This window comes from Seriola dumerili, unplaced genomic scaffold (genome assembly GCF_002260705.1).
Source record: "Seriola dumerili isolate Sdu_G_001 unplaced genomic scaffold, Sdu_1.0 BDQW01000226.1, whole genome shotgun sequence".
NCBI lineage: Eukaryota > Metazoa > Chordata > Actinopteri > Carangiformes > Carangidae > Seriola > Seriola dumerili.
The window spans coordinates 1,886,022-1,901,391 of NW_019174481.1; the positions used below are offsets into that span (position 1 = coordinate 1,886,022).

Genomic DNA, 15,370 nt, shown 5'->3' on the forward strand with positions numbered 1-15,370 from the left:
AGGCTTATCTAAAGTCACACTTGAATGTTTGCCAAGTATTAATATCTGTCTACATGTTTAGGCATTTTCTCTGAAACGGCTTTCCAAATGGGATTTTTTTGTATTTTTGCACCGCAAAGATGACCACCATCAACAAAGATAATATTGTTGAATAAAGTAGCAACACCACAATATAAAACCTATTCAATTCTGCTGAGGATCCGGTCAAAGGGGCGGATGCAGGAAATTTTTTTAATCACTTTTCTAAACATTGTGAGAGAGGGCATTTTTTCAACATTTTTGTCAGTAACAATCAGTAATCAATTATATATGGATCTTGACGTAAATCAGACATAATAATGGTGTTGGCAATTGGTCTAGATCAATCTGGATCTGGTAGATCCACATTACACAGGGTTGTACTTAGTATTAACATGCAACTAATAAAACTACACAATAGCAGTAGCGGTTACACACAACAGTGACACAATTCATACAGATGTAGAGCTGTATGAATTGTAATGCTGATGTCATCATTTCACACAGCAGGTAATAAAACCATACAATTGTTTTGCTTATGAATTAAAGTCAATAAATACATGAAGCTACTTGAAAACAAAAGATGTGTAGGACTGTTTGAGGTGAGCGCTCTTCTCTGCCATTAGTTGCCGATGTGTTACTGTGTAAGCAGCATCTTGATGTTGTGACTGGTAGAGATTAAGCTAATTTTAGCTACTTTATGTACTATTTAGTAATTGAATACAACAATCATAACTATCAACATCATATTTTACAAGCTGATCTTACATTTTGTATTTAAAACAATCTTCGAATGAACTATATCTGACACATATACTGTTGTGAAAAGTGCAGTATTTCTGTCTGAAATGGAGAGAGGAAGTAGCAAAGTACAATGTACTTAGTTGTTTTCCACCTCTGCTGATAGGTCAGTTAGTTATATGTATATATATATATGAATGTATATACACACTTACTTCCCTTTTCTTGATTTCTGTAATCAATCAAGTGGAGATGAAGCGATGCCCAGTTGTCTCTGATATTTTTTCTTTCTGATGAGAAAATGCATCAGTCCACCTTTAAACTGAGATGTCAAAAAGGCAAATGACTTGAAAAGCAGTGTGGCAGCTGAGCATATCTGTCAGGAACAACGCATGCAATAAACAGATTAGCTGCCTAATGCTGATATTGCCCTAAAGCATTTTAATTTAAAAACTTAAGAGTATAATATTAAAACAAAGCTTTTGTATGAGAAGTGTTATCTTACCATTCAGCGACCTTGTGAATCAGATGACACCTGATTTATTTATTCATATATTTATATTTCATATCGCAGCAGTTGTTTCGTTTATTTAAACAAGCCATTCATGTCAGATGACAGCATCATAATTTATGACTTGTGGTGAAATGAGCCTCAGAGGACAGCTGATGGAAGTGTTGGTGGTTAGTTGATGGCCTCAGGAAACCAGACCATAAACAAATAGCGAATTTAAATTTGCAAAGTAAGAAGCCTGTTGTAGAAGAAACATGATACAGCTCTCAGGTGGTGGTATCTACATTACAGGAGGAAAGCAGCGACTGATGAGACTCCTGCTGGTACCAATCTCACATGACCCCAACAGTACTGTTTGTAAAAAATAGGAAAAAGTAGTTGTCATTGTTTATCGTGACAACGGTTGTCTTAATTACATTTTTCAATAGGTTTATGAATGATCAACCTAAACCTAAAATATACATTTCTAATATCAATACATGACAATATTACATAGGCTCATTAAGTCAGAAAAAGCAGTTCATATTAGAAGACCCTGCGCCCTCACACAGGTGTTTTCAGCTCTTCTGGACCTCTCAGTTTGACGGTGGGTCAGGTACGTGATACACTTGGCCTTCAAGTCACAGCACTGCTGCCAGGTGACCAAGAATAAGAGCGGACATCACATTGTTCCCTTTACAGTCAGTGGATTCAGCTGCCCTGCGCTAACAGGTGCAACCAAAATAACAGGAGGCAGGGAGGTTTAAAGAAGTTAAATTGAAAATTTGTAATATTTTAAAACTTACTATAATATGTAAAATTGGTCTGTAGTTATAATTTTTTTTTTCTTTTTTGATATTTGTTTTTTTGTATAAGTAATGTTGGAGTTGTGTGAATGTTGCAGCGAAGATGCGAAGATTGATACGAGAAGTTACAGTTTCAAAGTAAATTTTCCTTTTATTGAAAACAAACTGCAAATTAATACAAATAATTTCCTAAAAATGTTCCATTTAGTGCTTCACTGTCAAATGTTGCTAATTTTAACATGATTAGAGTTATCTAGTGCAGTGAATCCAAGTGGTCACCTCAGAAGTAGCTTTACTTCTGTAGCCAACATGATCACATTGCACAAATCAAAGTTGTGACCTTGACTGAGGTAGAAGAAGTATGGTTGTTTCATTCACATATAAAAACACACATATTTCTATACTACAACTGGCAAGAATGTAATGAATAAGAGCACTGTTGCTGGTTTACATCACAAATTGCACATGATCTATTTCTAAAGCTCTCCGTTACAAGACTCACTCTGCCTCATTCAGGTACTGTTGATGAGTTTGTTAGCAGCGTTTCCCTCATTCGCTTCCCCTCTGACTACTCTCTCAAGGTCAAGAAGTTTTGAATAGAGGACCTCGGACATTTCATCATCGATGTCCATCTGAAACACAAACACAGAAAATCTGGATTGATTACATGTAAAAGAAGCATCTTAAGCAGCATATCACATTACCTTTGCACATTATCCTATTACATAGACTGAAGCAGTATCTCTGTGGAGCTCATGGTCTCCAGTTACTCACTTTTCGAGGTTGTGTGTAGTTTGTTCCAAGTCCTGACGTTAAACTGTGATACTTTGCTCGTGGATCCAGAGACTCTGACTTTTGGAGAAACAGCCAGTGCTGTGAAAAAGACCAGAGCAGCAATCCAAGTTCATAGAGCGTCTTTTGTTCACATGTGAATCCCTACGTATTTTCCGTATGGACAATAATGACACAGGTTGACAACATACCAGTGCCTCTGCTCCGTTGTATGGTGTAAGTGTGAATGTGTTAGTGAAGATCCTAATCTGTTCAGCACAACAGGAAATGATAGTTCACACATCACTTCAATAATGTTTGACACAGACGCGGGAGACTTTTGTTAGAATGAAGACAATAATAAATAAATAAAACACTGCTCACCAACCACATGATAGGCATGATGAGAGTCCAGAAGAATGAGGGCAGGATACCATAGGTCAGATTAGTCATCACCAGTCCTGGGCATATCACGGCGGAGAACAGCCCCTGTCACAAAGACAGGAGAAAACAGTTGAATGCTGAATGCATTTTTTGTTTGCTATCATTTTATAATTTCTGTGGAAGTTACTCTTGATGTGCAGTATATTTTTCCTTCTTATTAAAACAAACAAACAAAAAAGATACTTGATCGATTTTTTTAAGGTCTAAAAGACCATACAGGTGGATAATGGTACAGTATTGCATTTTGATAAAGTGGATAACTGGTAGATGTTGGAACCCTACAACTATAATTGGAGAGTGGTGTCTTTGTCTGTGTTTGTAAGTGCTCTGTGTAGGAAGCAGCTAGGGGCACGGGATTTTGAAGGAACCTATTTCTTAATGAGGATTTTCAAACAACACCAAGTTTGTCCGGTTCGGTCGTTATAGTTATTTTTTCCTTTGCGCATATACAGTGTGATCCAAAGGGCGCTTTGTTCTACACTACCTTGATTCTCTCCATGCTTGCCTCCAGTAATAAATAAAACTCTGACAAATCATGACAAAATGCAGTTCTCAGTGAAGCCATTTGAGAGATTTTAGCAACATTTTGTCAGATTCTGGTTTCTGAAAGCAAAGATAATTAGTCAACAAGTCAAATGAGATTTTTCTTCTGAAACATTTACTTCTGATTGTCTATGTTCAAGTGGGAGGAAACCCGGAGGAAACCCACTCAAGCACGAGGAGAACATATAAACTCCACACAGAAATGCCGTGAGGTGACACTGCTGACCACTGCACCACCGTGCGATCATTAGATGAAGATGACACCCACCAAGATCTTAGACACTTATTGAGGACAAGGACAAACTCCCCTGAAGCCTCTATTTGAAGACGGGTAGAGCCATATACTATACTGGACTATACTGGAATATACTTTATGGGTAATGCAACAGATAAATTAAGTAAAGACCCATAACGGACCTAATGTTCCTACTAATTTCATTCCTAGTTAACAGTTTGGACCAAGATTGCATCAACTGATTCACTGCAGTTACTTGAGTCTTGTTAGTTTTTCTCTCCAATACTGTTTTAAATGGCCAATGACAATGGAGACTATAAGAAGGACTGGAATCTGTGTACTGTGCCAGTACTTTGCCGACTGTGTGACAGACAAACCTGGTTATTCTTGTGTCTGTTGAGCGCCAGGCTGAGTGTGTCCGAAGCGTACTTAGAGGAGCTGTAGGGCTCCGTCCCATTTCTGTGCTGCATGTCCTCGATGCTGAAGGCAGAGCGGCGGGCATTACTCGAGGAGGTCCACACTATCCTGGATGTGTGGCCTGCCTGACACAGCAGAGGCTCCAGCTCCCTGATCTGAACCACAGACATGTAGATAATGAGTCAGGACAGCTGCAAAGAGAAAACTGTCAAGATTTTAGATACAATGACTTCAGTCCCTGTAATACGTCACAGATGTGGGAAAACATTTAATCCACACTGCTTCATAAAGCCTCCTGCTGTATTTAATAAAGCCTAAGCAGTTATCATCAATCTTAATAGCTGCCTCATTATATTCTGCACTACTACACAACGTTGCCACAACATATACAGTAATAAGATTATGTTATGTCCCATTATGGATTTATCATCTAGATTTAGATTTAAAGTCATGTATGCGTGTGTACAGTCTGGGGTATACCAGAAGAAAATGACCAAAGAGGTTGGTGGCAAAAACTTCCTGCAGTCCATCTGAGTTGAGGCGGTCCTGTTGAGTTAAGAGACCCTCTGCTGTCGCAAACATGTTGATGACATTCCTGCAGTGAGAAGGTACACTATTACATAACAGCATGGACAGAAACGAGATTTAAGCCAATCTCAATTAATTCAAAATTAAAAGACACAAATCAAAGCTAAAATGAGAAAGTCAGGAACTAGCATTGGAAACTTGCCTGGAAAACAGACCCTTGAAAAAAGCTTTGACATCCACTTGTGGATTGGGCATAATTCCTGCATTTAGATACAGAAAATCAATTCTGCTGTACCTATAGAAAAAACACAAATATGCATCAAAGATTAATCACTTTTAATTCCATATGCATCGTTGTTAAACCCTTGGGAAAAGAGAACCAGGAGCAGTGTCATGGATACAACATGAGTACAAACAGAGTTGTGAAGTCTGTGTATCAAAGGTTTATTACCTGGCCTTGACCTCCTGAGCAGCAGTGAACACTGACTGCACAGAGCCCACATCAAGATGCAGCAGGTCCACATGTGCATTGGTGTGAGAGGTCAGCAAGGCGGAGCGGGCAGCCTCAGCCCGCTGCGTGTTTCTGCAGGCCAGACACAGACGGAGCTGGCTGTCCTCAGTCAGCAGCCTCTCACACAACGCCAGGCCAATGCCACTGCAGAGAGAGAGAGAGAGAGAGAAACAAATGGCAAACAAACCCAATCATTCACACATGTAAACAAACTTCCCTGGAGGAGCTGAGCAATCATCACACAGATTAAGTAAATCATCTGGTAAACACAGAGGACTAAACTGGAGTAACAATATTGGAAGATAAATAATGGCAGATTGGAAATATTTGTCTGCAGTCTCAATTTCTACCTATCAAAGTTCATATATGTATTTTTTAAATCTCATGCACATTACAGCATCTCTACAGATCATTGATTAACGCATTTGCTTAATTTGCACATGTAAAAATAACAGTGGCTTATTTGGGCAGAGTTGTGTGCTGTGACTATTTCTAATGACATGTAAGTGACACTTTGTAAAATAACTAAAATCTCATCTACACTAACGTACGTATCTAACATATCGTTGGCATTTCTGTTCTGTAAATTCTTGCTACTTATAACCTGGAATACAGAGATACAGATATAAAAGCTAAAGCTAATATCCTCCTGGCCAAATTAGCTCCTAGACTTTTAATATATATTGTTTCTAATTTTACTTCTCTGCATTTTTAAATGTAATAGTAATTAACGACGCATTTTTCTGACCGTGTATGTGTGACGCAGATACAAAAATGAACACAGTTTTTCACAGATTTAGAAGCAGTTAAATGTCTCAACAGGAGAGAAACCGGAGGGACTGTCTCCCTCAGCGAAACTACAATGTTTTTGCCGTTAACTGAACACGCGAGAGACGTCACGTCACAGTGTAACAACGTCACAAACCGTTGTCTAGTTATCGTTATAACGTGTTTCAGCGGACCCACCTGTTGGCGCCGGTTACGATGACCACTCTCTGCATGTCTGACCGGAGGCTGAGGATGAGAGCCGGACCGGCACAAAGTCTGACACCAGGTATGAGTCTTCTCTCACCGGAGTCGTACCGGGACGCTCAGCCCATCGTCCGATTCCGGTGAAGCGAGAGCAGCAGCCTATATGCATGAGCTTGGACGTGGTGTGATTGGATGTCAGCAAGCAGCTGGCCAATCAGCTTCCACTACGGAGTGCCAAGAAGCCCAAAACGGGAAAAGAGCGCAACGGTTGAAAGCGTCGCTTGGAAACTTCTACTGCCTGACTTCCGTATGAGAAGAAAACGACCAAAAAAAGTGTGACAAAGATCGGCAAATATTCATTTCTCTTTATTTACAAGGCTCTTTGATTTGACGGCTATTAAAAATCTTTTTTTCTTTTCTACTCTTCAACAATATACAGTTCATTTATTTCTGCAAAAGGATATAAACATGTTTATAAAGAATATAAGGGAGCTTCTGCATAGTTTAAACACATTCTCATCCAGAACACAGTCATTATCGTGTCATTTGTTCATGTTAAAATTACAAAGCAAAAATAGTAACACTAAAAAAGGGTCAAACAACTGACATTCTCTTATAAATGTGCAATAGAAGTAGATGTAAGGATCAAGAAATAAAATTTAAAAAAAAATCACATCTGTGTTTCAAAACCTAGGATTACCTTTAACGTACTCTATAAATACACATAGCATAGGAAACAAAAAGAAATTAATAAATACACAAAGGTGTGAATACACTGAGTGGATAGTGCTATTCGCTCAGCATGATACTGCATGATATCTACAATAATAGGCTCTATTCAAGTGCATACCCTGTCTTCATTTCCTGTTATTTACAGCACCATTGTGGCAAGCATGCATAAAACAAATGGGAAAACATTTAATGGGTTGTTTCTGACTCCAAATTAATTCCAAATAAATCCATCCTGAAAAGAGCAAACAAGACAGTGCATGGCAGAGAGAAATTATACATCCTATCTGCTACGCCAGACTCTCTATCAGCTGAGTGTGCATCTCCTGAAAACTTGGCCTCTGCTTGGCATTCCTCCTCCAGCAGCTCAGCATCAGATCAGTGTAGACTCTTTCAGGACAACATGGTGGCTTTGGCAGGTACACCTGGGAGCACAAAGCAAAATATTAATGTATGTATGTTAATGTGGCTATGAGGAGTATTTTTATTTGAAAACATGAGATATTTCCAGCTAATTTTGAACAATGAAATACAAGGAACTATCCACAACTGAGACCACAAACAGATTGTACTCTTGAGGATTAGTAGATTAAATCTGTGTGATGCTCACCTGCTTGCCCTGGTCCCTAAAGAACTCGCCCGTGTTTTCAATGACCTGCTCGTCAGAGAGCTGGGAGTAGGGTTGCTCCTTACACAGAGTCAGAATCTCCCACAGAGTCACGCCGAATGCCCACACATCACTGGCCATGGTGAATTTACCCTGAGAGGGCAGACAACTTAAATCCAAACACAGTCTAGCATGGACTTGGAAAACAATCTAGACATTGGATGTTGGATTATTTGGTGGCATGAGGCTGGTATCTCACTTGTCCCCAGCTCTGCACAGCACTCACCAGTAGGATGCTCTCCCAGGACATCCAGCGAATGGGCAGGATGGCCCGACCCTGGATCCTGTAGTAGTCTCCTCTGTACAGGTTTCGACTCATGCCGAAATCAGCGATCTTTATCGTGTAGTTCTTACCCACCAGGCAGTTGCGGGTGGCCAGATCACGGTGGACAAAGTTGAGAGAGGACAAGTACTTCATACCAGATGCAATCTGCACAGCCATCCCAATCAGCTTACTGTAGCTGCGAGCAGAGGACACCACAAAAGAAACAGAAGTCATAACTATAGTGCACTTATCCCTGATAATCATTATAGTTTAATATAAAGATATGAGCCCACCTGACCATACTCTTCCCCTCCTTCTCTTCTTGTTCTGCCTTGTCTTCATCAGCAGCCTCTTTGAGCCTGAGATTGCACAGGAACTGGTTCAGGTCTCCATTTTCCATGTACTCAGTGATCATGCACAGTGGGTCTGTGTCCACACACACCGCCAGCAGACGGACAATGTTGGGGTCCCTCAGACGAGACATGATTCGGATCTCCTTCAGGAAGTCATTCCTGCAGCACAGCGGGGCCAAAGAAAATTACAATTCATTGTTTGGACTGACGACTGAATGAATAATGACAACCAGCTGGAGACTAATGTACATACTTGTAGAGATATTCTGCCTGTTTGATGGTTAAATCATAAAGAAAATATACACAACACCTTTGCCTTACAATTGTTAAAAAAAAAATGCTACCAGTTGCTTTTACCTTGCGTTCTTGTTGGCGTCTTCCCGCAGCGTTTTAACAGCAACAAGCAGAGGTGACTCATTGTTTCCCTCTATAGACAAAACCTCGTCTAAAAAGTCCTGCATGCCCTCTGCCTCACACAAGTGCACCTGTACAAAATCACACTTTGTCAGTCCACTTGGCACCACCTGAAACCATCTGTTTAGCTCTGTCTAATACCACTAAGTGTTGACTACTTGTCAGCATGTTCTGGAGTGACTGCATTTCACACTCTGGTGCTTTTACCACAGAGCAACATCTATCATGCGGTACTAGAAATGAGAGCTGTAAAGATACATCAGTATAACGATGGCAAAGAGAGCACAGCCCAATGAATCTAATAACCATTTCTGTGAATATTTCTAAAATGCCAAATCAATGCCAGCAAACATTAGAGCGACAAAACTGAATGTACTTCTCCAAACTGGCCCTCTCCCAGTTTCTCCTTGAAGGTGAGCTTGTGTCTGGGGAACTCTTTCATGGATGAATCGGTGCCAGCAAAGAGATTCATGTTGACGGCTGTGATGGAGTAGGTGCTGCTGTCTGAAGACTCCTGTAGGCTGATGATGTCTGCCTCCGCATAGTGGGGGGCACCATCTGAACCACTGGCTGCGAGGGCTCTGCAGGAGGTGCTCGGTCCTGATGCGGAAGACACAAAATCACACGCTCCAGCAGCTATAACTCTAAAAAGCCTCCACGGCATTTATTGCGTGGTACTTTTACCATCTTACCGAGGTGCTCTGTGGACTGAGCAAACTCAGGCAGCTTTCGGATGAGGCGCGAGGGCTCCTGATAGTCAGCGCAGAGGGGGAAGATTCTCTCATAGGTGGAGTTGGAGGTGGAGCCGCCCTCGCTGGACAGAGAGGAGTGGTGGAAGGAGAAGGCCTGGGTCTGGACGGCAAGACGGGCTGTGAGTTCATCGTCCAGCATCCGACGAGATGCCTGTGGAAGTGAGTTTGTTATTTGAAATTTTCCCTCTTAAGGTGAGAGAGGTTTGAGGAAAAGAAGAGGATGGCAGCACTTGGGTGAACTAAAAATAAAACAATTCACCACACACATAAAAACACATACTTACAGAGTTGTATGTATTCCCTAATTTAAACCAAGGGGTAGAGAATTTTTCTCTCCAGATCACCAGCCCTGGGAAACTTCTCTTTACTTGGTCAGTAGCAGGATACCACAGAGTGCTGATGGGGGTCACTGGGGGCTCATTTCAACTCATAAAACCCCTCCTACAAAAACTATAAATGCAAAATGTAATTTTAGGTCCCCCCACTGTGATAATATACCTCCCCTGCAGCCAAACCAAAGCCCTGACCAATTACTGATTTGTCTCGTCATGTGTATAATCTCCAGATTGTTCACACATCCCTCCATTAAAAAACAAAACAAAAAGAAAACTCTCTTCTCACCTTCTCAAGCATCTTTTGCCACACCTGCCGCCACAGGATGATGACTATGATAGTCAACAGGATGGCTATGATAGCCACCAAGCAGCCAATCAGGATCCTGGTATTGCTGTCATCCACTTTATGGGTGGGATCATCCCCTATTAAAGATGAGACGAGAATTGGGATTGATTTGATTTAATCCATCACAGATCAAGTTCTTATTATAGCATAACCCCCGAAATTATTACATTCTCATTGAATAATCCCCGTCATGTTTCATTACAACTACAGCAAGGAGACATTTATCTTCACGGTAACAAGTCATTCTTGATGCTATCACCAGGGGGCAGTGTTTAACCAAAAGAAAAAAAAAAACACCTTTTAAACTGAGCAATTACCTGCACTTTTGCACAAAAATAAATCATAATATGTCACAGTAAGATGTATGACACTAAGCCAATTTAGTAAAAATTATAAATGAGCAAGCTTCTACAAATATAATAGAGAAAAACATTACACACTAATTATATTTGAGGCTGACTGAAGACCTATGTTTTGTTTGCCACCACATCACTTCCCAGCAGCCACATGTCAAACGTACATTTTTCTCCACTGCCTGACTGTCACTTCACCAAAATTGCAGCCACTGCTTGAAGGAAAAAAAAAAAAAAAGACACAAAGGATTCAGCCTCTGACCTGGTAGTGTGTTTGTGGGGTGTCCGTGTTTGCGAGGAGTCAGAGATGTATTGTAAACTGCTGAGCCTGTGAGTGGAAGAAACACAAAGCTGGATGATATACAGTGAGCTCAAACAGGAAGCAGATATCAAATCAAAGTTTTCTAACCGGGCGCTGACTGGAGCCCACACCTGAGGCTTTATTACCTGACTGGAAGGCCACCTCACTGAACAGCAGCCAAAGGTCACTGAAGTGGAAACGGCATTTGATGGAGCTGGCTGTGCGGTCTCCGAGGGGCACGGTGACAAAACGGGCGATTTGGCTCACGCGGTCGACGGCGGGCCTAAGAGTCACCGGGTCCGCCTCCCACTCCGAGCCTGACCGGAAGTAACAGGTGGCCTGTCTGAACATCCTCACCCCTCGGCTAAACATGTTATTACAGTGCACCTGTGGAGGTGACAGTGGACTATGTAAGTACAAGAAAGCATGATTGAAGATGGAAAATCTGCATCAATCTTTTTTTTTTTTTTCTCTACTGAGCAGTTGCTCAAAATGGCCAGAATCTGAAGAGGAAGATGATGTAAAGGCAGGTGTGGTAACTTCCATCTCTGAATCCTGGCCATGGCACTTACCCATGAGAAATAGGCTAATTATACAGAAAATGGCATTTTCACACGGCTGTGCAATCTTGCATCATTTTATAACTTTTATGTCCCAATAAAATGTGCAGCTGCATTAGAAGATGGGTGCTTGCCCAGCGCGGCACAGCACAGCTCAGTTCAGCATAGTGTTGACTCAGCACATTTAAAGATATTCCACTATCTCCGCTGTTAAGATGAACTATACCCGGAAAGTTTTCCCTGAACTTCTTACCTTCATGGACGTGAAGTTTCGGACGTGGTCAAACTCAAAGATCATCTCCACGTAACCTTTGGGGAAGCTCTTGTTGCTCCAGCCCACATAGTCGTAGCCTGGCCACATGCCGTAGATGTGGCTGTGGAGGAAATCGTCCAGGCCCCAGGTGCCATCTGTCAGCTGGCCGAGGCCCTTTGTCAGTCTGGTGGAGGGACGGATGGAGGAATTAAAAAGATAAAAACCCCCCCCCCAAAAAACAAACATTTATTTTTAGGAAGAGTGCAGAGAATTCATTGCTATCTTACACCGAAGAAAAAAAAAAAGAAAGAAAAGAAGAATATTACTGCACTCACAGCATAATGGTGATAGAAATAACCCCTCTATAACTGTGGTCTACATCTTTCCTTCTAGAAGCAGCATTAAAATCCAGACCTTTCAGCTGCTGCTCCGTCATACACAGAATCATTGAAGTAGACATCCAGGCCTCTGTAGATCATTTGGTGCCCATCTGGAATGCTGTAAGTCATCAGGCCATCTGAAAGGGGCAGGTAAGATTGTGACCTATGACCTACGATTTACTCACTTTATGCTTGTAGGATATTATGGCAATAAACAAAACGTATTAGTTAACAGAAAACTGTTACTTATACAAAAAGCTGAATGTAGATTGTCAGTTATTAAAGAAACATAAACTAGACGTTGCTGGATGACGATGCTGCACTGGAGCGTATCGACTAACCCAGCCATTCACAGCCGTAGAGCTCCACTCTCATGCACACGATCATGGAGTGATCTGTCACAGGCATGAAGCGGACGAAACGAGCGATGATGGGAGGCTCCAGGTCCTTCAGCACCACATCGTATGCGTTCCTGTTCCCCTCAATGACCTAACAGGGAGGGAGAGGCAGATTACACCAGACTGACTGACTGAGAGAAACCTGTCAGGGATGGATACCTAACCGCGCGAGTGTATATGGCGTTAATGCTTTGAACAAAAACCTCTGCACTCTGCAGCAGGGGACTGGGGTAGCTGAATGATAAAATTGCTATGTGTAGCATTTTATCAGCATAAATATGTGATGGTCAGATAAATTATGAAACCAATTTGGTGCCTTCTATCTCATGAATATGAGATCACATTGGTACAACTCGCAGCAAAGAAGATGATGTTTCTTGGCATTTATCCCCAGCGTGGAGCAAGTATTCAGTATTCAGTATTCAGTAGCAACGCTCGACAATAAAACAGTAAAAGAACACAAGTAGTAATAGCAACATGTACTTAAAGTACAAGTACTCATAAATGGACCCCTGTGAGTGTCACACTTTATATAGTTGGATAATTATTACTGATGTATTAATGTATGACTAATGTTTTACTGTTGTACCTGGTAGTTTAATCTGTATCGATGCAGGTCACGATTCCCGCACTGGGCCTGTTTACTTTGGCCACTTGTCATTCTCCATCCACCCACCAGATTCCTTTGAGTCTTTCCCACTGATCCCTGTTTCCTGATTCCCCGTTCGCCAGCAGAAAGCCCCGCTCCTCCCCCGCCCACTCACACACCTGCTTCCTCATTATCCCAGCCAGTATTTAAACCTGCCTGCTCACCGCCAGATGGTGTGTTGTCTTTCACGCTGAAGGCTCTCGTTCTTGTTGCCCTGCCTGTTATCTGTTCTGTACCTGCCTGACATGGAAATACTCCGGGGAAAGTGCAACAACCTTAGATACAGTACTTGAGTAAATGTACTTTCCACCACTGTCTTTCACTTTATTACAGTTATTATGACACGGTAAAAGTCTGTAAACTCACGTCTCAATGATAAAAGTTAAGCTGCCATAACAGAAACTGACAAATACCTTTGTCACCTTTGTGTGGAAGTGTCAGTGTCACCTTTCATTTAAATGCACAGATTCAAAGTGGTGAACTGTTTGAAAACTAAGCGTAGACTCAGATGTGTGAGAGCAGCGCAGGCCGCTACAATAAGAAAGGTAGACATTACACAGTAACATGTAGCCCTGCTCACCTGCCTTCCCTTCCTATCATGCCAGCCCACCCAGTTGCTGCCGTCGCGGCTGTACTTGATCATGTATCGCTGGGCAAACTCATTACCCATTCCGTCGGCATGGCGACCTTGGGTTCCCACCAGTGTGATGAAGTGCAGTGAGCGCAGGTCCACCTGGAGATACTCTTTGTGGCCGTCCGGCTCTGACATGATGTCAGGGCACCAGGCCCCATCGCCGTCTCCGTTGTCAAAGTCAAGTCTGAAGAGGAGGAAGACACGAGAGAGGAGACGGTGATGGGAGAGGAAGTGCAAAGAGTTCAGGTAGAGCGGGAAGAGGCATGAACATAGAGAGGAAGAGAGGAGAGGAAAGAAAGTAGAAGGTAGAGAGAATATATGAGGCGAGAAAATTAGTTGGTGAACTTAATCTACTACAGTAAGTGCGGTCTTTCCTATGTTAATGAATTCATATCCGCATGAGAACATCTTCGACTATTCTATATTGCCACTGGTCATATTGTAAAAAAACAGCACTATAACTATTCTACATGTAGCCAGTGCATCGAACTCTCACATAGGCTGAAGTAAGTGGCTGCTGGCTCCAGCTTCAAACTGGTATCAATCTTTTCATCTCAAGAAAGAAAGAGAATAAGTGAGTTTCCCACCTAATCCCAGTTTTAACCCTAACATTGCATTTATATTTGGAAAGAGCAACTGACAAAACTGACAAAAACAAACACCTCAAAGTCCACTTTGCTCTGTTTTCATCTGCTGATGAAGGTCGTGTGATTTGAACCAAAAGCTCCAGAACAGCTTTCACAGATGCTCTTTGAAACCCAGAGTCTAAGGGAGGCTTCTGGTGGAAAAAAAAAAAAATCTTGTGTGCATGCAAGATGTAATGAAGCCAGGGCAGTGGTTAGTTTGGAATAAACAGAGGAAGAATTTGGCCACCAGGGCAGAGCAGAGGAGATTCAATTAAAAAGAAACAGAACTTCACAGATGATCACAGATTATCACGTTGCATGCTGTGGACGTCGCTCAATGTAAATCACGTGGAATTGAGATAAAAGAAGAGAAATGCATAATCCAACATGCCTGCCAAATCTTGCAGCCGTTGACTCGGACCACTGACTGGAGGCAGAGATGTCCTCGTCCTGAATCTGCCCACCGGTCATACCAAGAGGATAGCGACACATTTCTACAAACACATGAAGCGTCACAGATCCACATGCTGCTCATATTTCGAATATGTCTCTTATGTGTTACGTGTTAAGCTGTACACTTTCACATGCCATATTCTTATTGTGTATTTTCAGGATATGAGGAGGTGAGTGTGAAGTGGTCCGGGCCCGTCCCTTCCCCCCTGGTCCCCTTTCCTGCAGCCCTGCAAGGCCTCTAAAGCCAAACAGAGGCATCACTGTGTAGGTGCCAGTCTAAGCAAAATGAGAAGGGAGTGGCCTCAGCGCTGCCTGCTCTTCATTTTCATCCCATAATTTCTACCAGAGACACGTGAGAGAATTTTTTGACTTTCAAAGTGTCTCACATTTCTCACCTTTGTTCCCATGTAAAAAAAAAAAAAAAAA

At 41.9% G+C, this 15,370-nt stretch overlaps 2 protein-coding genes across 3 annotated transcripts; both read right to left on the reverse strand.

Annotated features, from left to right (window-relative positions):
• Positions 1 to 2,186: 2,186 nt before the first annotated feature.
• LOC111228986 (3-keto-steroid reductase-like) lies at positions 2,187 to 6,628 on the reverse strand. 2 transcript variants are annotated; one of them, XM_022755119.1, is made up of 9 exons: positions 6,471 to 6,627; positions 5,445 to 5,648; positions 5,196 to 5,288; positions 4,946 to 5,060; positions 4,426 to 4,620; positions 3,211 to 3,315; positions 3,039 to 3,095; positions 2,830 to 2,928; positions 2,187 to 2,687 (listed from the first exon to the last, which is right to left on the reverse strand). In XM_022755119.1, exons 1-9 carry the CDS (start codon positions 6,503 to 6,505, stop codon positions 2,568 to 2,570), a joined length of 1,023 nt encoding a protein of 340 aa, XP_022610840.1. In that variant the 5' UTR covers positions 6,506 to 6,627; the 3' UTR covers positions 2,187 to 2,567. The 2 variants fall into 2 exon arrangements, with proteins under 2 accessions (XP_022610840.1, XP_022610841.1); XM_022755120.1 differs by lacking the exon at positions 3,039 to 3,095 and having other exon boundaries at positions 6,471 to 6,628.
• Positions 6,629 to 7,495: 867 nt separating this feature from the next.
• LOC111228903 (discoidin domain-containing receptor 2-like) lies at positions 7,496 to 14,983 on the reverse strand. Its single transcript, XM_022755014.1, has 15 exons — positions 14,883 to 14,983; positions 13,812 to 14,049; positions 12,526 to 12,673; positions 12,219 to 12,321; positions 11,805 to 11,988; positions 11,138 to 11,378; positions 10,953 to 11,018; positions 10,278 to 10,414; positions 9,597 to 9,807; positions 9,281 to 9,531; positions 8,848 to 8,975; positions 8,431 to 8,649; positions 8,099 to 8,333; positions 7,816 to 7,965; positions 7,496 to 7,630 (listed from the first exon to the last, which is right to left on the reverse strand). The coding sequence occupies exons 1-15, from the start codon at positions 14,981 to 14,983 to the stop codon at positions 7,496 to 7,498; spliced, it is 2,547 nt and encodes an 848-aa protein (XP_022610735.1).
• Positions 14,984 to 15,370: the final 387 nt, after the last annotated feature.

Bases quoted from the DNA above. Each gene is read 5' to 3' on its own strand.
- LOC111228903 (XM_022755014.1), bottom strand. From the start codon at position 14,983: ATGTGTCGCTATCCTCTTGGTATGACCGGTGGGCAGATTCAGGACGAG. The intron at 11,379-11,804 runs GTAAGAAGTTCA...TCACCTCCACAG, and splicing joins GAAACTTCACGTCCATGAAG to GTGCACTGTAATAACATGTT. The intron at 7,966-8,098 runs GTGAGTGCTGTG...CTGCCCTCTCAG, and splicing joins CCTGGGAGAGCATCCTACTG to GGTAAATTCACCATGGCCAG.
- LOC111228986 (XM_022755119.1), bottom strand. From the start codon at position 6,505: ATGCAGAGAGTGGTCATCGTAACCGGCGCCAACAG. The intron at 5,289-5,444 runs GTAATAAACCTT...TTTTTTCTATAG, and splicing joins GCTCAGGAGGTCAAGGCCAG to GTACAGCAGAATTGATTTTC. The intron at 4,621-4,945 runs GTATACCCCAGA...TCTGTGGTTCAG, and splicing joins TCTTTGGTCATTTTCTTCTG to ATCAGGGAGCTGGAGCCTCT.